The following is a 25,009-nucleotide window of genomic DNA, read 5'->3' as shown; positions in this document are numbered from 1 at the left end:
AATCCGGCTAAGTGCCTTGAAGAGGTATTCATACCCCTTGAAATTTTCCACATTTAGGCATGTTACAACCAAAAACGTAAAATGTATTTTATTGGGCTTTTTTGTGATAGACCAACACAAAGTGTCAAATAATTGTAAAGTGGGAGGAAAATGATAAATGGTTTTCAATTTTTTTTACAACTAAATATCTGAAAAGTGTGGTGTGCATTTGTATTGAGCCCTCTTTACTCTGATACCCCTAATTAAAATCTAGTGGAACCCATTGCCTTCAGAAGTCACCTAAGTCACCTAATTAGTAATAATAGAGTCCATTTGTGTGTAATTTCATCTTAGTATAAATGAAGCTGTTCTATGAAGCCCTCTGAGGTTTGTTAGAGAACCTTAGTGAACAAACAGCATCATGAAGGCCAAGGAACACCGCAGACAGGTTAGGGATAATGTTGTGGAGAAGTTTAAAGCAGGGTTAAGTTATAAAAAATATCCAAAGGTTTGACCATCTCACGGAGAACTCTTCAATCCGAAAATGGAAAGAGTATGGCAGAACTCCAAACCTACCAAGACATTACCATCCACCTAAACTGATAGGCCGGGCATTAATCAGAGAAGCAGCCAAGAGACCCATGGTAACTCTGAAGGAGGAGAATCTGCCAAGAAGAAAGCCATTGTTGAAAGAAAGCCATAAGAACTCCTGTTTTCAATTTGTGAGAAGCCATGTGGGGGACACAGCAATTGTGGAAGATGGTGCTCTGGTCAGATGAGACCAAAATTAAACTTTTTGGCCTAAAAGCAAAATACTATATGTGGTGGAAACCAAACACTGCAAATCACCCTGATCACACCATCCCCACCGTGAAACATGATGGTGGCAGCATCATGTTGTGGGGATGCTTTTCTTCAGCAGGGACATGGAAGCTGGTCGATGGGAGTTGATAGGAAGATGGATGGAGCCAAATACAGGGCAATCTTAGAAGAAAACCTAAGGGGCAGAGGTTCACCTTCCAGCAGGACAATGACCCTAAACATACAGCCACAGCTACAATGGAATGGTTTAGATCAAAGCATATTCGGGCCAGATTCTCATACATTCGCACTGCTCCTGGGCAGCGTAATATATGAGATCTACGTTACACCGCCGCAGGTCTACAGGTTTACATCCTGATTCTCAGAACACTTACCTGTAAACTTGCGGCGGTGTAGCGTTAGATTGCTCGTCGCAAGCCCGCCCAATTCAAATGGGGAGGGCACCATTTAAATTAGGCGCGCTCCCGCGCCGAGCGTACTGTGCATGCTCCGTCGGGTAAATTACCCGACGTGCATTGCGCTAAATGACGTCGCCCCGACGTCATTTGCCTAGATGTATACGTAAATGGCGTCCAGCGCCATTCACGGACGTCTTACGCAAACGACGTAATTTTTATTGAATTCGACGCGGGAACGACGGCCATCGTTAACATTGGTTGCGCCTGCTAATTAGCAGGGGCAACCTTACGCGTCGGGTACGCTACGCAAACGACGTTAATTCGCTGCGTCGACCTCGCGTATGTTCGGGAATCGCCGTACTTACCTAATTTGCATAGACGACGGGGAAAAGCGACGATGGGACACCTAGCGGGGGGAAAAAAAATTACTTTTAAGATCTGACAGCGTAACAGCCTTACGCTTGTCAGATCTAATGGGTACCTATGCGCAACTGATTCTGAGAATCAGTCGCATAGATACCCGGGGCCAGATGAGGTGTTACGACGGCGCTAATGGTGTTGCGTCGTCGTAACGCCTTTGAGAATCTGGCCCATTCATGTCTTAGAATGGCCCAGTCAAAGTCCAGACCTAAATCCAATTGCGAATCTGTGGCAAGAAAATTGCTGTTCACAGACGCTCTCCATCAAATCTGACAGAGGTTGAGCTATTTTGCAAAGAAGAATGGGCAAAAATGTTAGGCCCCGTACACACGTCCGAGAAACTCGACGGGCAAAACACATCGTTTTGCTCGTCGAGTTCCTTGTGAAGCCGCCGAGGATCTCGGCGAGCCAACTTTTCCCATTGACTAACGAGGAAATAGAGAACATGCTCTCTTTTTGGCCCGACGAGATCCTCGTCGGTTTCCTCATCGAAAAGTATACACACGACCGGTTTTCTTGGCAGAATACGTCTCCCATCGAGTTTCTGGCTGAATTCTGCCGAGAAACTCGGTCGTGTGTACGGGGCCTGACTCTCTAGATGTGCAAAGCTGGTAGAGACATCCCCAAAAAGACTTGCAGCTGTAATTGCAGCGAAAGGGGGTTCTACAAAGTATTGACTCGTGGGGGCTAAATACAAGTGCACGCCACACTTTTCACATATTTATTTGTAAAAAAAAAAACATTTATCATTTTCCTTCAGAATTATGTGCCACTTTGTGTTGGTCTATCACATAAAATCCCAATAAAATACATTTCCATTTTTTGGTTGTAACGTGACACAATGTGAAAAATGTCAAGGGGTATGAATACTTTTTCAAGGCACTGTATACGAAAAGATGTCCATGAATGCACATTTGTGACTTTCGGGGATGTATACTCATGTATAAAACCAATATCCTTTACTGAATTTTATTTTCACAATAATCGCCAAGTTACTCTGACACTATTGTAAAACACGCAGCAAGCCAAGTCAGATTTATTCTTATTTTTTTACCAGTTCTGCTAATATTTCTCTTTGTGCTGTTATTATATCACCACGTGTGTTACTACATAATTTGTGTGTTGTGGCATATTATATCCCCTGTGAGTTATTATAAGACGCTGCATGCTACTATACTACTTGTCAAGTGCTAGGTATTACTCCATTTTCCAAGTTAACACTAATTGTGTCATTGGCCTTATTTCCCCATTTCGTTCTATCACAGCCTGATTATTCCACGATTGGCTGTGCTGGGAATGAACCTTGTTTTGGAATGTGGGAATGTGTCTCTGGTTCCGTACTGAGGCCACTCACTCCCTGTTCCCTTTCCTGCTCATTCTGTCTACACTCCATGATGCCCCCCTCCTTTTCTCTCTCCCCCACAGCCTCTCTGCATTCTTGTATCCACAGCCCTTCCCTGATTTGTCTCCCACCAGCTTCTCTGGCTATGGATCCCTTCTTGCACCTTACATCCTAGTCTATTTTCAGCACCCCCCCCCCCCCTCTCCTACACAAGCGGTTATGTACAAACAAATGATGGGCCCCATAATAAGTCAGTGGTGGTGAATCCAGGAATGCCAACAGGTGGTGAAGAGGGCACAGGGAGAGACTACCTCCTCGTGCTGCAGCCATCATAGAAACTTAAAGGGATACTCCCCACAACCATCGTATCTAAAGTCATGTAAATGAACTGAAATAAAAAAAAGCTTTCAGTGCAGCACCTAAGACAAGGGAAGGAGACAGGAAAAGGTGGAGAATTGGGGGACTTTTAGAACGGCATTAAGGGAATATAGGGCAGTCAGATGGGAATCAGCGGCAGCTCTGATATACAAGGAGGAGTGGCAGAACAGCAGCAGGGATGCAGGGAGTAGATGTGATTACAGGAAGAACAGGAATTTCAGAAAGCACTACAGGGTTCAAAACTGCATAGGGTGGGGGGTGGTGCACTGAGATAAGGGGGGATGGCAGAGGGACCTTAGGTATTGCCAAGAGATAGGCAGGATTGCAAGATATAAAGGGATTGCAGGAATTTAAAGGGAGGGGATGTGTAATGGATGGGCTGTGGTATAAATAACATCAAAGGGGGAAAAAAGGGAATACAAGAACGCAGAAGGATTGCAAATGTGTTCTGCTTGTAGGAAGGCACATGATACAAATGGAGGGGTGTAAAGCATAAGCATACAAGAAAACTGACAATATATGGAAGGAAAGATGAACACAAGAGAGGGACATGACAGAGGAGGGGATGTTGATCAGAGGGGTTCTCTGCAGTATAGGAGAGTGAGGACCAGATGTGAGGGTAGGTGATACAGGGAGACTGGGATACATTGGAGGTATGTAGGATGATCAGAGGTGGTGGTAGGTGATACGGGGAGATAGGGATATATTGGAGGTATGTAGGATGATTACATATGAGGGTAGGTGATATGGGGAGATAGGGATATATTGGAGGTATGTAGGATAATCACATATGAAGGTAAGTTATACAGGGAGACTGGGATACATTGGAGGTATGTAGGATTATCAGAGGAGGTGGTAGGTTATACAGGGAAACTGGGATACATTGGAGGTATGTAGGATGATTACATATGAGGGTAGGTGATACAGGGAGACTGGGATACATGAGAGGTATGTAGGATGGCCAGATGTGAGGGTAGGTGATACAGGGAGACTGGGATACATTTGAGGTATGTAGGATGATTAAGGTTGGTGGTAGGTGATACAGGGAAACTGGGATATATTGGAGGTATGTATGATGATTACATATGTGGGTAGGTGATACAGGGAGACTGGGATACATTGGAGGTATGTAGGATGATCAGAGGTGGTGGTAGGTGATATGGGGAGACTGGGATACATTGGAGGTATGTACGATGATCAGAGGTGGTGGTAGGTGATACAGGGAGACTGGGATACATAGGAGGCATGTAGGATGATCAGTGGTGTTGGTAGGTGATACAGGGAGATAGGGATATATTGGAGGTATGTAGGATGATCACATATGAGGGTATATTATACAGGGAGACTGGGATACATTGGAGGTATGTAGGATGATCAGAGGTGGTGGTAGGTGATACAGGGAGACTGGGATACATAGGAGTTATGTAGGATAATCAGTGGTGGTGGTAGGTCATACAGGGAGACTGGGATACATTGGAGGTATCTAGGATGATCAGAGGTGGTGGTAGGTGATACAGGGATACATTGGAGGTATGTAGGATGATTACATATGAGGGTAGGTGATACAGGGAGACGGGGATACATGAGAGGTATGTAGGATGGGTAGGTGAAACAGGGAGACTGGGATACATTAGAGGTATGTAGGATGATTACATATGTGGGTAGGTGATACAGGGAGACTGGGATACATGAGAGGTATTTAGGATGATCAGAGGTGGTAGAAGGTGATACAGGGAGACTGGCATATGTTGGAGGTATGTAGGGTAACCAGATGTGAGGGTAGGTTATACAGGGAGACTGGGGTACATGAACAGTATGTAGGATGATCAAAGGTGGTGGTAGGTGATACAGGGAGACTGGGATACCTATGAGGTATGTAGGATGATCAAAGGTGGTGGTAGGTGATACAGGGAGACTGGGATACATATAAGGTATGTAGGATGGCCAGATGTGAGGGTAGGTGATACAGGGAGACTGGGATACATTAGAGGTATGTAGGATGATCAAAGGTGGTGGTAGGTGATACAAGGGAACTGAGATATATTGAAGGTATGTAGGATGATTACATATGAGGGTAGGTGATACAGGGATATTGTGATACATGAGAGGTATGTAGCATTATAAGAGGTGGTTATACAGGGAGGCTGGGATACATTAGAGGTATGTAGGATGATCAGAGGCGGTGGTAGGTTATACAGGGAGGCTGGGATACATGAGAGGTATGTAGGATGATCAGCGGTGATGGTAGGTGATACAGGGAGACTGAGATACATAAGAGGTAGGTAGGATGACAACATGTGAGGGTAGATGATACAAGGAAACTAAATTTAAGATACATGGGAGGTATGTAGGATAATCAGAGGTGGTAGTAGGCGATAGGGATAGACCAGGATACATGGAAGATATGTAGGATGTTCAGAGATAGTGGTAGGTGGTACAGTATGATTGGGATACATGGAATATGTGTAAGATCATGGGAGGGGATGGTGGGAATACGGGGAGAAATGGGAGATGTGCACAATTCGAAGTGGCGATGATATTTGGTACAGGGAAACTGGGATACATGGGAGGTACGTAGGATGACCAAAGGTGGTGGTTGGTGATACAGGGAGACCAGGATACATGGGAGGTAGGTAGGATGACCAGAACTAAATGTAGGTGACACACGGAGATGGGGATACATGGGAGATGAGCAGAATGATCAGAGGTGGTGGTAAGTAATACAGGGAGGATGGGATGCTTGGGAGGAATGCAGGATACACAGTTAGAATAGTCAATAGAAGAGCATCTGCAATAGGAATGGGAAGATGTACAGGATGATGGGAGGTGATAGAAGAACACTGGAATACATGGAAGGTATGTAGGATGATGAGAGGCGGGAGGAGAGACAGGGATGGTGTGCAGGATGATGAGAGGAAGTAGTAGGAGATACAGGGAAGGTATGTAGGATGATGAGAGGGTGTAGTAGGGGATATAGGGAGACAGGGATACAGGGAAGGTATGCAGGGTGGTTAGAGGTTGCAGTAGGAGATACAGGGATGGTGTGTAGGATGATGATGAGAGGATGTAGTAGGAGAGTCAGGGAAGACATGAGAGGTGGTACAGGGATGCACAGCATGCAGAAGGAAGCAAGCATTTCAAGTGTGTAGCTTTTAGTATACAGAGCCCTGTGGTACTCACTCCATGGTGCCCGCTCGTGTACAGCTCGGGGTGATGTGCAGGCGGCAGAGCCTGGTCTGGCCCTGAGTGTCTATTCGTATGTATTAGTATGAGTGTGAAATGAGGGAGGCACCGATAGGGCAGTAGTCTCTGCACACCATCGCCATGTGTTTGGCGCCCTCTGTTGGCAGCAGAGGTTACAGCCGCTTCAATCCATATTTGCATTGAGAATCCTTGTACAAGTGAGACGTCATCAGATCCGATATATTGCACCTTGTAAATGTCCTTCGCGTGTACACAGACCCGTCCTCTGTGCTCTATGGGGACCTTGGATTTATCAGCCATCCTGCTGTGCTGGATGGCCTTACCTTGGCCCTGACATTTTCTCATGTTTTTATTGGTCACTCCTGATCATCACCCCAATGTAGGATGAATGTGGGGGTTGCATGTTCCACATCATGTATTTTATGTTATATGTATATATATATCATGTCCTCTGCCCAGCCCCTCTGCATGCTGCACCCTACACATACATGCACTTTGCTTTATTTTTCTCTAAATAGGAAACCCTGTTGAAATTGATTTTTACTGTTCAATAAAATGGCCATTTGTATGTTTTCTTTTTTTTTTTTATCTATTTAAATTGGTGCAAACTGTAATTTGACACACACACTGCATTGTGGGTTTAAAAAAAAATTATTTAGGCGGTATTAAACCCCAAAAGTTTTTATTATTATTATAGTTTTATATTGATTGCAGCTTAGCAATTCTTAGATGTGATGGCTGCATTTGTTTTCTTATTTAGGCTTTCTTTGCTTTATTTTCTGGTGATCTGGTCACTAAAGCCCCGTACACACGATCCAAAAATCGTAAGAAAAACGCAGCTTTCAAATCGATCGTACGATAATCGGATCGTTAGTACAGAGCTTTCGAGAGCCGATCAGGACAGTTCATCCAATATTATTCTATCAGACACGCACAGAATTTTTTTCTGTACGATGCCAGATTGTACGATTTTCATTTAATCAGTATAGCTGTCGTTTGAAAATGAATACACATGCATTACAACACATGACATCACTTCCAAATTTTTATTCTGCCGTAAGAGAATTTAGTGAACTCATCAGATTCGACGTGAGATTAGCATACAAAAAAAAAAAAATGAACGATCATTCGTCCGATAATCAGGTCGTGTGTATCGGACATAAGTCTGTAATTTTTCAACTGAGCCAGCTGCCCTGACGATGTAGTAGTTAGAGGGTTAAGACAAACCATTTATCAATGATAGGGGTGCTTACAATGATCAGCTTTTATTTTTTTCATGTAAAACCTTTATCTCAAAGGGGGAAAAAAAAGGTTTGCTGTAACTGATTATAATGTATAAGCTGGAGTTTGGCTTCAATATTTTAGTGTATTTTTTCCCCCATATCGATAATGCTGCTGTGCCCCCTGTGCTCCTTCATCCAGAGTGGGGGGAACTCTAATACAGGAGGTGTGTTACTGGCCAGATCACCAGGTGAAAACAAAGGTTAAACATAAAAAAAAAATATATAAGACAAAAGACGCAGCCACCGCATCTTATAATTAGGGATGAGCCAAACATCTCCCGATTCGGTTCACAGCAGAACATGTGAACAGGCAAAAAATTTGTTTGAATATGCGAACACCATTAAAGTCTATGGAACACGAACGTGAAAAATCAAAAGTGATCATTTTAAAGGTTAATATGCCAGTTATTGTCCGAAAAAGTGTTTGGGGACCTGGGTCCTGCCCCAGGGGACACGTATCAATGCAAAAAAAACGTTTTAAAAACTGCAGTTTTTTTCGGGAGCAGTGATTTTAATAATGCTTAAAGTGAAACAATAAAAGTGAAATATTCCTTTAAATTTCGTTCCTGGGGGTGTCTATAGTATGCATGTAAAGTAGTGCATGTTTCCCGTGTTTAGAAAAGTCTCTGCACAAAATGTAATTTCTAAAGGAAAAAAGTCATTTAAAATGACTTGTGGCTATAATGAATTGTCGGGTCCCGGCAATACAGATAAAAGTAATTGAAAAAAAAACAGCATGGGTTCCCCCCTTAGTCCATTACCAGGCCCTTTGGGTCTGATATGAATATTAAGGGAAACCCTGAGCCAAAAAAAAAAAGCGTGGGGTCCCCCCCAAATTCCATATCAGGCCCTTCAGGTCTGGTATGGATATTAAGGGGAAAATCCATACCAGACCCCTTATCCGAGCACGCAACCTGGCAAGCCACAGGAAAAGAGGGGGGACGAGAGAGCGCCTCCCCCTCCTGAACTGTACCAGGCCACATGCCCTCAACATGGGGAGGATGTTGATGGGGACAAAAGCCTCATCCCCACAACCCTTGCCCGGTGGTTGTGGGGGTCTCCGGGCGGGGGGCTTATCGTAATCTGGAAGCCCACTTTAACAAAGGGGACCCCCAGATCCTGCCCCCCCTATGTGAATTGGTAACGGGGTACATTGTACCCCTACCATTTTACAAAGAAAAAAGTGTGAAAATGTTAAAAATGACAGAAGACAGCTTGGGACAAGTCCTTTATTAAAATAAAAAATAAATAAATAAATAAACCATTCCAATCCGTTCTCGATGTCTCACGGTGATCCATTCTCCAGCGATGCTCTCCACTTCAGCGAGAAACGAAGGACGATCTTGCCTTCACCGTAGGCACCCGCCTAATGAAACGCAAGCTGTTTGACAGTTTTTTTATAACAGAGGGCGGGGCCACCTGTGACGTGTGACCCTGCCCCCCCCAACGCGTCACGTTAGGCCCAGCTCTGAGGAAGGGGGTGCGCCCCCGAAACGCGTTAGCTGTACCCCGTGTTCTGTGCATGTCCATGTCCGTGTTTATGGCCTTTTGTCAGTTCCATTTTGTGAGTACCCACTTTTATACCAAAAAATGGTATTGTTAAATTATCTCTGGTAATGCACTAGGTGTGCGCGCCTTCCATTTCTGTTTTTTTTGCAATGCGGGAACCAGCGTGATTCCAGTGCGGGTTCCCATATCGCATGTCTCTGGAAGGTAGTTCACACTGCCCTCTACGAACCACTGCAGGTGTCAATACAAAGTTAATGACACCCCGTATCACAGTGCGAACAGTCAAATGGTGCAAGAATTGGATCACATGAGTGTGAACACCTATGCAATGCGATTCCAGTGCGGACCAAGAAAAGGGTCCTGCACCATTTTGGTCCGAATGCAATGCAAATTCCAACCAATCTGTATGGCTGAATTTGTATTGCACAGACATCAAATGCGATCAGCACAGCAATGCTGTGTGCATCACATGTGCTGTCTGATTTTGCTATAGTGTGAACCCGACCTAACGTATTCTTAACTCTTAAAAGTACTTTCTATTGCTCCTATCCTTCTCCAAATCTCTAAGGGCTGGTTCACACCTCACAAAACCACTCCAGATCCCTTCCAGGTGCATTCTTGTATGTATTTTAACCACTTGAGACCCACGCTATAGACAAAAGACGTCCACAGCGCGGCTCTCAAGTGCCAAGTGGACGTCTTTTAAAGTGCATTACCCGCGCGCGCCATTGGGGGGCGCGCAGCGGGTAAACACTGTCCCGGCACATCGCTGAAGAGCCGATGCGTGTACCTGGCGGCCGCGATGTCCGCCGGGTAGACGCGATCGTCGGGAACACAGCAGGGACGTGGAGCTCTGTGTGTAAAGACACGTGCTGTCAGAGGAGAGGCGACCGATCTGTGTCCCTTGTACATAGGGACACAGCATCGGTCACCTCCCCCAGTCACCCCCTCCCCCCACACAGTTAGAACACACCCAGGATGCACATTTAACCCCTTCCTCACCCCCTAGTGTTAACCCCTTCACTGCCAGTCACATTTATACAGTAATTAGTGCATTTTTATAGCACTGATCGCTGTATAAATGTGAATGGTCCCAAATTTGTGTCAAAAGTGTCCGATATGTCCGCCGCAATATCGCAGTCCCAATAAAAATCGCAGATCGCCGCCATTACTAGTAAAAAAATAAATAAGAAAAAAATCATAATTCTGTTCCCCATTTTGTAGGCGCTATAACTTTTGCGCAAACCAGTCGCTTATTGCGATTTTTTTATTTTTTTACAAAAATACGTCGAAAAATACGTATCGGCCTTAACTGAGAAAAATGTATTATTTTTTTTTTTTTTAATTGGGATATTTATTAAGCAACAAGTAAAAAATATATATATTTTTTTTAAATTGTCGCTCTTTTTTTGTTTATAGCGCAAAAAAAAAAAAACGCAGAGGTGATCAAATACCAAAATAAAGCTCTATTTGTGGGGAAAAAAGGAGCCACGTCGCACGACCGTGCAAATGTCAGTTAAAGCGACGCAGTGCCGGAAGCTGAAATTTCGCCTGGGCACGAAGGGGGTTTATGTGCCCAGTAAGCAAGTGGTTAATGAGTTTTTGGCACAGTCAGGTTAGTTTTTAATGCGTTTCTGGTTACATTCCAGATGCTTTTTTTCCTTTATTATCACTGTAATGGGGTCCAGTGCATTTTTTATGTGTTTTTCTTCGTTCCAGTACAGTCCAGTGCAGGAAAAATGCAGCATGTTCTACTTTTTTTTTCTGTAGCTGGAACACCCTGGAACTATGCCATTGGAAACCATATAACCTATTTTCCATGCGTTTTTGATGCAGATTTATATATATATATATATATATATATATATATATATATATATATATATATATATATTGCTGACTATATCCATGGCTCCACTGTATGTAGGAATGTAGCCACCCTCTCTTTCTTACTCCCAGGATGGCCTTGGAACTTCAGACTATGGGAGTTGCAGTGCAAGTTAGTTCATGTATACCGCTCTATGCATACTACATGTGCATAGAGCAGTATACATGAACTAACTTGCACTGTTTGTTACAAACACATGGAAGTGAGGGGGAAAAGGAGAGGATCGGAAGCTCATAGAGGATGTTACAAAGAGGCAGAACAACACAAAGGGCCTGATTTACCAAGCCTTTACTCCATGACTCATGGAGTAAAAGCAGGAGTAGCAGCCGTTTGGCCATTTACTAAAGAAATACGCTGCTAGTGCAGTGTATTTCCCTAGTTACTAATGTGCTCCGTGCGCCCAGGAGAGGGTGCATTGTGCACCAGTACAGACCTGGCGCACGGCACATTGAACTGTAAATTGCGGGGGTTTGGGCGGGAGTTTATTAGGGGGGGAGGTGGGGGGATGCAGGGGAAGTGAAGTGACATGTGTTTTGAAGTGTTTGGCGGGCCGAATTGAAAGGGAAAGTGTTTTTTGAAAACAGATCCCCGTACGCTTGCACAGTGCGCCTGAACCTCGGGAGGTTCATTTGCATACTGGGCATGAGCAGAGAGAAAAGTCAGGGATTCCCGTGCGCCTTGTCAGTACACCGTGAAAATCTTGGTAAATACCAAGCGGCGTACCCGTGATTGCGCTGCGTGACGCGGCGCACGGGAATCTCCGAGCTGTTTTCAGCCCTGAAGGGGAACTCGGCGCCAAATTTCAAACTTGAAATCGGTGCGGGTCCCCCTTCAGGGCTACATTAGGCTCTTAGGCTTGGTCCGGAACGTGAGGGGTTAAACCCGCGCCGATTCGGCGCGGGGGTCCCCCCCAGATCCAAACCAAGCCCTCATCCCAAGCATGCAGTCTGGCCCGGATAGGAATGGGGGAGGGGACGAGCGAGCGCCCCCCCCCCTCCTGAGCCTTACCAGACCGCATGCCCTCAACATGGGGGAGTGTGTGCTGTGGGGGAGGGGGGGACTGCCCCCCCACCCCACAGCACTCTTGCCCCCATGTTGATAGGGACAAGAGCCTCTTCCCGACAACCCTTGCCATTGGTTGTCGGGGTATGCGGGCGGGGCTAATCGGAATCTGCGAGCTCCCTTTAATAAGGGGGCCCCCAGATGCCGGCCCCCCACCCTATGTGAATGAGTATGGGGTACATCGTACCTCTACCCATTCACATGGGGGAAATGTAAAGTAAAAAAAACACACCACACAGAATAAAATATTTTATTAATCTGCTCCGGAGCCCCCCCTTTCTTCTTTAGCTCTCTTAGAAGGGGGGGTTTCTTCTCTCCCGATCTTCCGCCGGGACCCTGGGCTTCGGTGATTTCTGCCGGGGGAGGGCGCCATCCCTCGGTCCTCTCCGGAGCCTTCCGCCGGATGCCCCCACCCCATTTAAGCTCTTTTTCATTAGGGAGGGGCATCCGGACTTCGGGGTCTTCTGCCGGGGGATGGCGCCTATCCCCCGGTCTTTCCGGTGCCTTCCGCCAGGGTTCCGGTCTTCCGCCGGGGGTGCGCCAACTCCCAGGTCTTTTCTCTTCTGTCTTCTCTGCTCCCTCTTCTGCCTGGCTCCCCCGCGGAGCCAGGGCTTTCTTCCGTCTTCTTTCTTCTCTCTTCCTTCTTCTGCCTGTCTCCTGCGGGAGCACAGGGCTTGTCTCCGCTGTCTTCTTGCTTCTCTTCCATTGGATGTTGACACGACGAGGTCCGGCGCTGGAATGCCGTCTGAGCAGTGGGCATGGACTTATATAGGGCAATGCCACCATGTGACCTCAACCCATGTGACATCACATTCCCATCATGCCCAGGGAATGTGATGTCACATGGGTTGAGGTCACATGGTGGCATTACCCTATATAAGTCCATGCCCGCCGCTGACACGGCATGTCAGCGCGGAACCTCGTCGTGTCAACATCGAATGGAAGAGAAGGAAGAAGACAGCGGAGACAAGCCCTGTGCTCCGCGGAGGAGACAGGCAGAAGAAGGAAGAGAGAAGAAAGAAGACGGAAGAAAGCCCTGGCTCCGCGGGGGAGCCAGGCAGAAGAGGGAGCAGAGAAGACAGAAGAGAAAAGACCGGGGAGTTGGCGCACCCCCGGCAGAAGACCGGAACCCTGGCGGAAGGCACCGGAAAGACCGGGGGATAGGCGCCATCCCCCGGCAGAAGACCCCGAAGTCCGGATGCCCCTCCCTAATGAAAAAGAGCTTAAATGGGGTGGGGGCATCCGGCGGAAGGCTCCGGAGAGGACCGAGGGATGGCGCCCTCCCCCGGCAGAAATCACCGAAGCCCAGGGTCCCGGCGGAAGATCGGGAGAGAAGAAACCCCCCCTTCTAAGAGAGCTAAAGAAGAAAGGGGGGGCTCCGGAGCAGATTAATAAAATATTTTATTCTGTGTGGTGTGTTTTTTTTACTTTACATTTCCCCCATGTGAATGGGTAGAGGTACGATGTACCCCATACTCATTCACATAGGGTGGGGGGCCAGAATCTGGGGACCCCTTTATTAAAGGGGTCTCTCAGATTCTGATAAGCTCTCCGCCCGCATACCCCGACAACCAACGGCCAGGGTTGTCGGGAAGAGGCTCTTGTCCCTATCGACATGGGGGCAAGAGTGCTTTGGGGTGGGGGGGCAGTGCCCCCCTCCCCCACAGCACACACTCCCCCATGTTGAGGGCATGTGGTCTGGTATGGCTCAGGAGGGAGGGGGGCGCTCGCTCGTCCCCACCCCCATTCCTGTCTGACCAGACTGCGTGCCTGGGATAAGGGCTTGGTTTGGATCTTGGGGGGGACCCACGCTATTTTTTTTTGCGCGGGTTTAACCCCTTATGTTCCAGACCAAGCCTAAGAGCCTGGTATGCACCTGGAGGGAACCCACCTTATTTTTTTTTGGGGGGGTCTGGAGTTCCCCTTCATGAACAGCGATCTGTCATTTACACATGTCAGTCCCCCCCCCCCTACAGTTAGAACACACCCAGGGAACATATTTAACCCCTCCCTCGCACCTAGTGTTAACCCCTTCCCTGCCAGTGGCATTTTTTGAGTAAGCAATGCATTTTTTACAGCACTGATCGCTAGAAAAATGCCAATGGTTCCAAAAAAGTGTTCGATGTGTCCGCCATAATGTCGCAGTACCGATAAAAATCGCTGATCGCCCCAATAACTAGTTAAAACAACAAAAAAAAAAAATTGGTAGACGCTATAACTTTTGCAAAAACCAAACACTAAACGCTATTTGCGATTTTTTGGAACCAAAAAGATGTAGAATACGTATCGGCCTAAACTGAGGGGTTTTTTAGTTTTTTGAATATATATTTTTGGGGATATTTATTATAGCAAAAAGTAAAAATAATTTTTACATATGTGGGCGGGACTTACGCAAGTCCCGCCCACATATATAAACATCGTTCAAACCACACATGTGAGGTATTGACGCGTGCGTTAGAGCGAGAGCAATACTTTTACCACTAGACCTTCTTTGTAACTATAAACTGGTAACCTGGAAAAAAAAGAAAAAGGTCGCCTATGGGGATATTCACGGAATTCATTTTGGCCCCATTGCAGGAGTGTTTCCAATAGTAAAGCGTGACATGTAAGGTATCTATTTACTCAGTGTAACATCATCTTTCACATTATCCCCAAAAATTGGGCTCACTTTTGTGTTTTGTTAATTTTTAACCACTTGAGCCCGGACCATATTTCTGGTCAATGACCGGGCAAGTTTTTGTGATTCGGCACGGCGTCGCTTTAACTGACAATTGCGCAGTCGTGCGACGTGGCTCCCAAACAAAATTGGCAACCTTTTTTTTCACACAAATAGATTATTAAATGTGCGTGTTTACTTCTGTCTTTAACACCTCCCCTTCAGGCTGGAAAGCATCAGATCAGGGGAAACAAAAAAAAAAGCTCTCATTCCATTGCAGCTTGGTTCCTACATGTGTGATGAACTGAGCATGCTCAAACACTTAGAAAAAAAATATCCTTTCTTTTTAAAAGGTGAAAAACACTCATTGGATGCTCATAGAGCGTGGTTTGGATTAATTGCAGGTGTGCCCAATTACAAGCTCACCCAAACTAGAGACTGCAATTTGTTCATGTGATTTCAATTGCTTCATTACTAGCACTGATATAAAAAGCTTGGATCGATCAGTCCTCAGCTGCCCTCAGAAGGGGCAGGCTGGCAGAAATGCTGTTGCTAAACACAAATGTGGTTTGTTGCATGGGTTTTGTTTTATTTTGCCAATGGTTTTGGTTTATTTTTAAATGATGTTCACTTTGATGTATTTGTCTATGTGGCCTTATTTTATGAAAAATGTGTAAAGCTATGGTTATTTAGAATTTTGAAATGTATTTTTGTTTGTCTTTTTTTGCTTTCCTTGTTTTGTTGACCAATAAAAATTACTTTAAAATTGTTAAGTTTGTCTTTTGTTACTTTTTCATGCTACATATGTTGACAGCTGCAGCTGAACTAGGTTTGGGCCTAACAAATTATGTGTGATTTTTGTCTAAGCTTCTTTCCTGGTGTGTAATCATGAAATGTTTGCCATGTTTATTCTCCATGACTTTAAAGACAAAAACTGGTAAGTATTTTATTTATTCTGCAGTGGTCCTCAGCCCTCAAGTACCCCCGACAGGACATGTTTTGGGGATTTCTCTTATCAAGAATTGCTGTCCAGACTGTATTTTAAAGCACATGTGCAAGATGAAGGAAAACCTGCAAACATGGCCTGTGGGGGGGGTTTGCTATTGGTGGACAGGCTTGACGTGCTGATTTACAGCACTGTGCTTAAATCTAGCGCAAGGCAATCCTATTCAAATTGTGGGTGTTTGAGGGAAGCCAAGTGAGTGTTAGAACCCCTGCTTTGTTTTTTTTATTTTTGTGTTGAGCTTTGTGTCCCTTTTCTTAAAATTGGCTTCACTTCCTGTCACACAGCTGAACAGGAAGTGAGGTTAAAACCCTACCAGTGTCATTTCTTGGGGACACAGGTCAATCTAACTAGTGTCCCCATTAAGCAAATTGCACTCCAGCACTGCTGTGTACACCCCAAATCATGGGTCTTCAAACTACGGCCCTCCAGTTGTTCAGGAACTACAATTCCCATCATGCCTAGTCATGTCTGTGAATGTCAGTGCATTACAAGGCCTCATGGGATGTGTAGTTCTAAAACAGCTGGAGGGCCGTAGTTTGAGGATCCCTGCCCCAAATGATTATTTAGTTTGGGGTTTAGTAAAGGCAAAGCCACTCTGCAGTACAAGCATAGTTGCTTAAAATCAGAGAGGAAGCACTGATGGTTTTAACATCCAATCCTGTAGAAGCAAAGTTGTTTTGTTTTCTTTCTTCCTTGCTTTGCACTTGTAGTGCAAAGTGGATTTGCCTTTAGTCAATGGACCCCAAAGTCCAAGATCCCTAATAATTTGGGGTGTACACAGCAAAATGCTAGAGTGCAATTTACATAATGGGAAACTATTTAGATTGATCTCTGTGTCCCCAAGAAATGATATTAGTAAGGTTTTACCCTCACTTCCTGTTTGGCTATGTGACAGGAAGTGAATGAATTAGAAAGGGTGAAGACACCTCACAAATGTTGTCACTATCAGGGGTGCAGACATCCCCAAAAAATGAGCAGATAATACTTATTTGCAAATTAATAATTTTTTAGTTAACATTGGGTGGGGTGCTCTAACACACACATTCCTACATATTAGCAACGCTCTATCCTGGCCTATTGGCATGGTTATATTTTCTTAGGGCTCTCAATAAAACTCTATGAAATTTGTGCTTAAACTAGAACCAGGGGCGGACTGACAACTCATGGGGCCCCTGGGCAATAGAAGATTATGGGGCCCCTCTGGCTTACAGATGACCACCACGCCAGGAGGTAGTGCAGAGGCGGGCAGCTAAAATCTTGGGATATTCACATTAAAAGCATGTCATTTTCGGACATATCAGGGACAGATCTAAAAAAAAGACCACCAGGGTGTGCAAAAACAAAAAAAATATAGAGCAAAAAAACAAAAAGCAATAAAAAATAAGAAAAAAGATGCCAATCAGTGCCCACAAATGGGCACTGACTGGGAAAATCAGTGCCACCCCACAGTGCCCATCCATGCACAGTGCCCACCTATCAGTGCCCACCTGTGCCACCCATAAGTATCCATCAGTGCCACCCATAAGTGCCGCCCATCTGTGCCGCCCATGAGTGCCCATCAGTGCCGCCTATGAGTGCCCATCAGTGCCGCATAGCAGCGCCGCCAATCAATGCCACCTCATCTGTGCCCGTCAGTACTACCTCATCGATGTCCATCAGTGCCATCTCATCGGTGCCCATCAGTGCCGCCATATCAGTGCCCGTAATTGAAAGAGAAAAACTTATTTACAAAAAAATTAACCTAAAAAAATAAAAACGTTTTTTTGTTTCAAAATTTGCAGTCTTTTTTTAGTTGTTGCGCAAAAAAAAAAAACGCAGAGGTGATCAAATAACAACAAAAGAAAGCTCTATTTGTGGGGAAAAAAGGACGCCAATTTTGTTTGGGTACAGTGTTGTATGACCGCGCAATTGCCATTCAAAGTGCGACAGTGTTGAAAGCTGAAAATTGGCTTGGGCGGGAAGGTGCGTAAGTGCCTGGTATGGAAGTGGTTAAGGGAATCCAGTGCCCCCCCAGAACTAGTGTGTGGGTCCCCTGAAAATTACTGGGCGGGGTTATACAAAAACAGGGTGTGACCTTGACAGGAAGGGGTGGGTCATTTTTCTATTAGGAGGTGCAGATATGTAGTCAGGCCTAGGGCAGAACCAAACCTAAATATACTACTGCATATTAGGGCTTATTTAGACCGGAACCGATTTACAGCGTGTTTTTATATTGTGGGAGGAAACCCATGCAGGCACAGGGAGAACATGCAAACTCCATGCAGATGCTGTCACGGGCGGGATTCGAACCAACGACTCTTTTGCTGCTAGGTCAAAGTGCTATACACTACACCACTGTGGTGAACGAACATGATTGCAGCTGAAAGCATGAGATATTTTTTTTTTTTTTTCAATACCATGCTTTCCAGCCTTATTGACCCCGCCTCTCTCCATAAAGAGGACCTGTCACACACTAGTCCTATTACAAGGGATGTTTACATTCCTTGTAATAGGAAGAAAACTGATCATTTTTTTTTTTTTTTATTTCAGTGTAAAAAATTATAAAACTAAATAAAAATAAATAAGAAAACCCCAAAAAAAAATTTTAAAGCGCCCCGTCCCGACGAGCTCGCGCACAGAAGCAAACGCATACGCGAGTAGCGCCCGCATATGAAAACGGTATTCAAACCACACAAGTGAGGTATCGCCGCGATCGTTAGAGTGAGAGCAATAATTCTAGCCCTAGACCTACTCTGCAACTCAAAAAATGCAACCTGTAGAATTTTTTAAACGTCGCCTATCGAGATTTTTAAAGGGTAAAAGTTTGACGCCATGCCACGAGCGGGCGCAATTTTTAAGCGTGACATGTTGGGCATCATTTTACTCGGCGTAACATTATCTTTCACAATATATAAAAAAATTGGGCAAAATGTATTGTTGTCTTATTTTTTAATTCAAAAAAGTGATTTTTATCCAAAAAAAGTGCGCTTGTAAGACCGCTGCGCAAATACGGTGTGACAAAAAGTATTGCAATGACTGCCATTTTATTCCCTAGGATGTGTGCTAAAAAAAAATATATAATGTTTGGGGGTTCTGATTAATTTTCTAGCAAAAAAATTTGGATTTTCACATGAAGGAGAGAAGTGCCAGAATTAACCCGGTGGGCAAGTGGTTAAAGTACTCATGGCTATAAAGAATAGAGTCATTGCTCATTAAAAAAAAAAAAAAAGGGGGTCCCTCCAAATTAAATTACCAGGCCCTTCAGGTCTGGAATGGATATTAAGGGGAACCCCGCCGTAAAAAAAACCCCAAAAAATGGCGTGGGGTCCCCCCAAATATCCATACCAGACCCTTCAGGTCTGGTGTGGATTTTAAGGGGAACTCCACCCCAAATTGAAAAAAAAAATGGCGTGGAGTCCCCCTAAAAATCCACACCAGACCCTTATCCGAGCACGTTGACCTGGCCGGCCGCAGAAAAGAGGGGGGGACAGAGTGCGGCCCCCCCCCCTCTCCTGAACCGCACCAGGCCACATGCCCTCAACATGGGGAGGATGTCCCCATGTTGATGGGGACAAGGGTCTCATCCCCACAACCCTTGCCCGGTGGTTGTGGGGGTATGCGGGCGGGAGGTTTATCAGAATCTGGAAGACCCCTTTAACAAAGGGGACCCCCAGATCCTGACCCCCCCCCTGTGTGAAATGGTAATGGGGTACATTGTACCTCTACCATTTCACCCCAAAAAAAATGTCAAAGTGTTAAAAATGACAGTAGCCGGTTTTTGACAAATCTTTTAATAAAATCTTCTTTTCTTCTTTCCTTCGGGTTTCTTCCGCTGCTTCTTTCTTCTCGTCCACATCTTGCCCGACGTCTTCTTCTATCTTCTCCGTCCGTCCTTCAGCCTTCTGGTCCCGCATCTTGTGTCTTCTGCGGTCTTCTTCTCGGTCCGCCAGCCTTCTCGTCCGCATCTTGTGTCTTCTCCGGACCCAGCGTTTGAATTTGAATTGGCCGTCGTCTTCCCGCTCCTGGGACCCGCCCCCCTCTGACGCCACAAGTAAACTCCTTCAATTTCAATCGCGCCGCCCGGAGAAGAAGTTCCCGCCGTGTCACACTCATGTGACCCCGCCCCCCTCTGACGCACATGACCTTCTAAGGAGTTTACTTGTGGCGTCAGAGGGGGGCGGGTCCCAGGAGCGGGAAGACGACGGCCAATTCAAATTCAAACGCTGGGTCCGGAGAAGACACAAGATGCGGACGAGAAGGCTGGCGGACCGAGAAGAAGACCGCAGAAGACACAAGATGCGGGACCAGAAGGCTGAAGGACGGACGGAGAAGATAGAAGAAGACGTCGGGCAAGATGTGGACGAGAAGAAAGAAGCAGCGGAAGAAACCCGAAGGAAAGAAGAAAAGAAGATTTTATTAAAAGATTTGTCAAAAACCGGCTACTGTCATTTTTAACACTTTGAAATTTTTTTTGGGGTGAAATGGTAGAGGTACAATGTACCCCATTACCATTTCACACAGGGGGGGGGTCAGGATCTGGGGGTCCCCTTTGTTAAAGGGGTCTTCCAGATTCTGATAAACCTCCCGCCCGCATACCCCCACAACCACCGGGTTAGGGTTGTGGGGATGAGACCCTTGTCCCCATCAACATGGGGACATCCTCCCCATGTTGAGGGCATGTGGCCTGGTGCGGTTCAGGAGAGGGGGGGGGGCCGCACTCTGTCCCCCCCTCTTTTCTGCGGCCGGCCAGGTCAACGTGCTCGGATAAGGGTCTGGTGTGGATTTTTAGGGGGACTCCACGCCATTTTTTTTTTCAATTTGGGGTGGAGTTCCCCTTAAAATCCACACCAGACCTGAAGGGCCTGGAATGGATATTTGCCGGGAACCGCACGTCTTTTTTTTTTTTGTTTTTTACGGCGGGGTTCCCCTTAATATCCATTCCAGACCTGAAGGGCCTGGTAATTTAATTTGGGGGAACCCCTACACATTTTTTTGTTTGTTTTATGAATGAATCCCTTTAGAATTGTCAGAGCCGACAATTCATTATAGCCGCGTGTGAATTTTTAAATGACTTTTTTCCTTCTGAATGTCATTTTGTGCAGGGGGAGTTCTAAGTGCGGGAAAAATGCGCTATTTCACATGCTGACATTACACCCCCCCTAGGTACGAAATTTAAAGGAATATTTCACTTTTATTGTTTCACTTTAAGAATTATTAATTTCACTGCTCCCGAAAAAAACGGCCGTTTTAAAAAATTAAAAAAGCATTGATACATGTTCCCTGGGACAGGACTGAGGTCCCCAAACACTTTTTAGGACAAAACTTGCAGATTAGCCTTTAAAATTAACACTTTTGATTTCTCCCATAGACTTCTATAGGGAGTTCGGCGCGGCTTAACATATTACTTTCAATGCGCCGGCTGCTACGCTGGTTCATGCGCCCAATTAAGCCTCCACCCGGAGTACTAATTAACGCATGAACCAGCGCAGCGCACAGAGTATAGTAAATCAGGCCCAGTAAGAAACAATTTCAGGAAAGGAAGATTACAGGGCCATTAGGTAGGGAATGTGTATAGGTTATTTTTGGATAGGATATCGTCTAGACCAGTGATGGCGAACCTTGGCACCCCAGATGTTTTGGAACTACATTTCCCATGATGCTCATGCACTCTGCAGTGTAGTTGAGCATCATGGGAAATGTAGTTCCAAAACATCTGGGGTGCCAAGGTTCGCCATCACTGGTCTAGTGTCAATTTAAGCACAGGCTAGAAATGTACAAAGAAAACAAGAACCATGGCAAAAGACCCTTTAGGAGTTTGAACCAATTGTACAAAAACCTGATAAGTTTGTGGCCATCAGATGCGTATCACGTGCTCCAAGCATAATACAGTTGAACCTTGGATTACGAACATAATCCATTCCAGGAGAATGTTTGTAATCCAAAGCACTCGCTTATCAAAGCAAGTTTCCCCATAGAAATTAATGGAAACTAAGATAATTCGTTCCACATTGACTTCTTTTGCATGCAATGCCGCATGTGGCCAGAGGTGGGGGGGGCACGGAGAGCCTCGGAAATACTCGGGGACAGCTTGGCTGAACTCGGAAAGGTTCGGAAACACTCAGGAACGGAGTATCATCTGCATGCATCATATCATCTTCTCTGGCAGGGAGGATCTCTTAGAACAGTGATTGCATCACATCCTCTTCTCTCTCTCTAACTGTAATCAGCCTACATTTCCCATGAACCCTTGGGATGATAGTGAATGCGGAAGGTACACTAGGCTTGTACATCTAAATGTGAACTCACCCACTTCAACATAAATCACACCCCTCATTCTGCAGCCAGCAAGCCATATATAACACACGGTATAATAGGTTACAGCCTTATAAATGCAAAGCATTTTAATATAAAAGCATTGCATTTAATAAATAAATGTAAATTAAATTAATACATTTAATGCATTTAATATAAATGCAAACCAGTGCAGCTTATCAGTGTCCAACAGTGACCACCATGTCAGGGACCACCAGTCAGGGACCACCAGTGCCGTTTGTCAGGGACCACCAGTGCCGCTTGTCAGGGACTACCAGTCAGGGACCACCAGTGCCACTTGTCAGGGACCAATATGTCAGGGACCACCATGTCAAGGACCCCCATGTCAGGGACCACCAGTCAGGGACCACCAGTGCCGCTTGTCAGGGACCACCATGTTAGGAACCACCATGGGACCACCATGTCAGGGACCACCAGTGCTGCTTGTCAGGGACCACCAGTGCCAAATGTCAGGGACCATTAGTGCCGCTTGTCAGGGACCACCATGTCAGGGACCGCCATGTCAGGGACAACCAGTGGAGAAGCGGTAAGACAATAGAAAATATAAATTTGCTATTGTTACACAACTGGGTGGGCTCAGGGTGCAGTGCTCTGCGCCCCGAGCACATGCTTTTTTTAAGCCAATTAGAGCCTCTGGATCTAATCACATGCTTCCAAGAAAAAAACAAACATTGAAATCTATGTGTCCGGCGCCCTGCATATAGATTAGATTATAGTAATTGAAGGAAAAAACCCGACAGACTGGATGTAGCTAAACTGATCAATAAATCAATAGATCGACTTTAATACAACCAGTCTGCACATAGATGGATCAAAATGTGTCCAGTTCCTGCTGAAGCAGTCGAATTTCGATCTTTCTATGGCCGGGTACTAGGGCACAACCAGCATGCTGGGTTTTACTGGCTAGGGGAGATCAGCAAATGGACATTCACTAGTCTCTCTCCCCCCTCTATCTGGCCAAACCCACCATGAAGGTTCCAGGTCCACAGGAGGGATAGCAAAGCCTGGAAAACATGTCCGGGGGATGGGTACCCATAGAGAGTCAATGGAAGTGATTAGACAGCTGCACAGCCTCCTGGATCACCTACATCTGAAATCTGAGAGGTGGCTTGTAACATTTTAGAGGCAGCAGCTGGGAGTATGTGTTGAGTTTATCTATTTATATATCACTGGAAGTTTGGAAGTGTGAGGCGCAGCCGATTTTCACTGCTTTGATCATTTGGTGTGCAGCCTACCGCTTATTATTTGTGTACTGTATTTAGGATTGAAGTAGATTAGGGAGCGCAAGATAACACACTCTTTTTTTTTGGTCCTTCCGGGTAGGGGGTGGGCGTGCACGCAGCTTCTACTGTGGTTTGTCACAGCAGAAGCTGATCAGCGGGTCCTGGACAATGAATGTCCACCGGCACACACTGATCGTCAAGGAGAGAGGCTGGACAGAGCTTTGTATATGTAAACAATGCAAAGCCATGTCCTGACAGGGGGAAAGTGAGGGATTTTCTAATAATAAAATCCATCACATCCTTTAGTAAGGCCCCTTTCACATTGGAGCGGGAGCCACGGTGGCGGGATTGCCGCCGGGATTGCCGCGGGAATCGGCCGCTAGCGGTGTGGTATTAACCCCCGCTAGCGGCCGATAAAGGGTTAATACCGCCCGCAATGCGCCTCTGCAGAGGCGCATTGCGGGCGGTATTGCCGCGGTTTCCCATTGTTTTAAATGGGAAGGAGCGGTGAAGGAGCGGTATACATGCCGCTCCTCTCACCACTCCAAAGATGCTGCTGACAGGAGATTTTTTTGTCTCCCGCCAGCGCATCGCCTCAGTGTGAAAGCCCTCGGGCTTTCACATTGAGTATGAAGTAAAGAAGTTTTTCAGGCGGTATAGCAGCGCTATTTTTAGCGCTGTACCGCCTGAAAAACTCCTCAGTGTGAAAGGGGTATAAGGATAGGCCGAACACCCCCCTAGTTCGGTTGGCACCAAAACATGCGAACAGGTAAAATATTTGTACAAACCCTATTAAAGTCTATAGGATACGATAATGAAAAATAAAAAAAAGCTAATTTTAAAGGCTAATATGCAAGTTATTGCCATAAAAAGTGTTTGGGGACCTGGGGTCAATGCAAAAAAAAAAAAACCCCAAACATTATATATATTTTTTTCTAACACCCTAGAGAATAAAATAGTGGTCATTCCAATACTTTTTGTCACACCGTATTTGCGCAGCGGTCCTACAAGCGCACTTTTTTTGGAAAAAATTCACTTTTTTGAATTAAAAAATAAGACAACAATAAATTTGGCCCAATTCTTTTATATATTGTGAAAGATAATGTTACGCCGAGTAAAATGATGCCCAACATGTCACGCTTAAAAATTGCGCCCGCTCGTGGCATGGCGTCAAACTTTTACCCTTAAAAATCTCGATAGGCGATGTTTAAAAAATTCTAGAGATTGCATTTTTTGATCTAACGATCGCGGCGATACCTCACTTGTGTGATTTGAACACCGTTTTCATATGCGGGCGCTACTCGCGTATGCGTTCGCTTCTGCGCGCGAGCTCGTCGGGACGGGGCGCTTTAAAAAAATTTTTTTTTGTTTTCTTATTTATTTTTATTTATTTTATTACTTTTTACACTGAAAAAAAAATAATATTAATTTGATCACTTTTATTCCTATTACAAGGAATGTAAACATCCCTTGTAATAGAAAAAAGCATGACAGGTCCTCTTAAATATGAGATCTGGGGTCAAAAAG

General features: G+C 45.4%; 1 protein-coding gene across 2 annotated transcripts in view; it reads right to left on the bottom strand.

The window, feature by feature from the left end:
- The window catches only part of PALM (paralemmin), a 104,453-nt gene extending 97,836 nt beyond the window's left edge, over nucleotides 1-6,617 (bottom strand). For both annotated transcript variants that reach the window (XM_040322088.1, XM_040322089.1), the window contains exon 1: nucleotides 6,520-6,617. In XM_040322088.1, the coding sequence (XP_040178022.1) occupies nucleotides 6,520-6,524 (5 nt within the window). In that variant the 5' untranslated portion in view covers nucleotides 6,525-6,617. The remainder of the gene's footprint in view (nucleotides 1-6,519) is intronic.
- Nucleotides 6,618-25,009: the final 18,392 nt, after the last annotated feature.

The sequence above is a fragment of the Rana temporaria genome, chromosome 1, assembly GCF_905171775.1.
Source record: "Rana temporaria chromosome 1, aRanTem1.1, whole genome shotgun sequence".
NCBI classification, from domain to species: Eukaryota; Metazoa; Chordata; class Amphibia; order Anura; family Ranidae; genus Rana; species Rana temporaria.
Note: the sequence above shows the minus strand (reverse complement) of the source record. Positions and strands in the feature narration are given on the sequence as shown.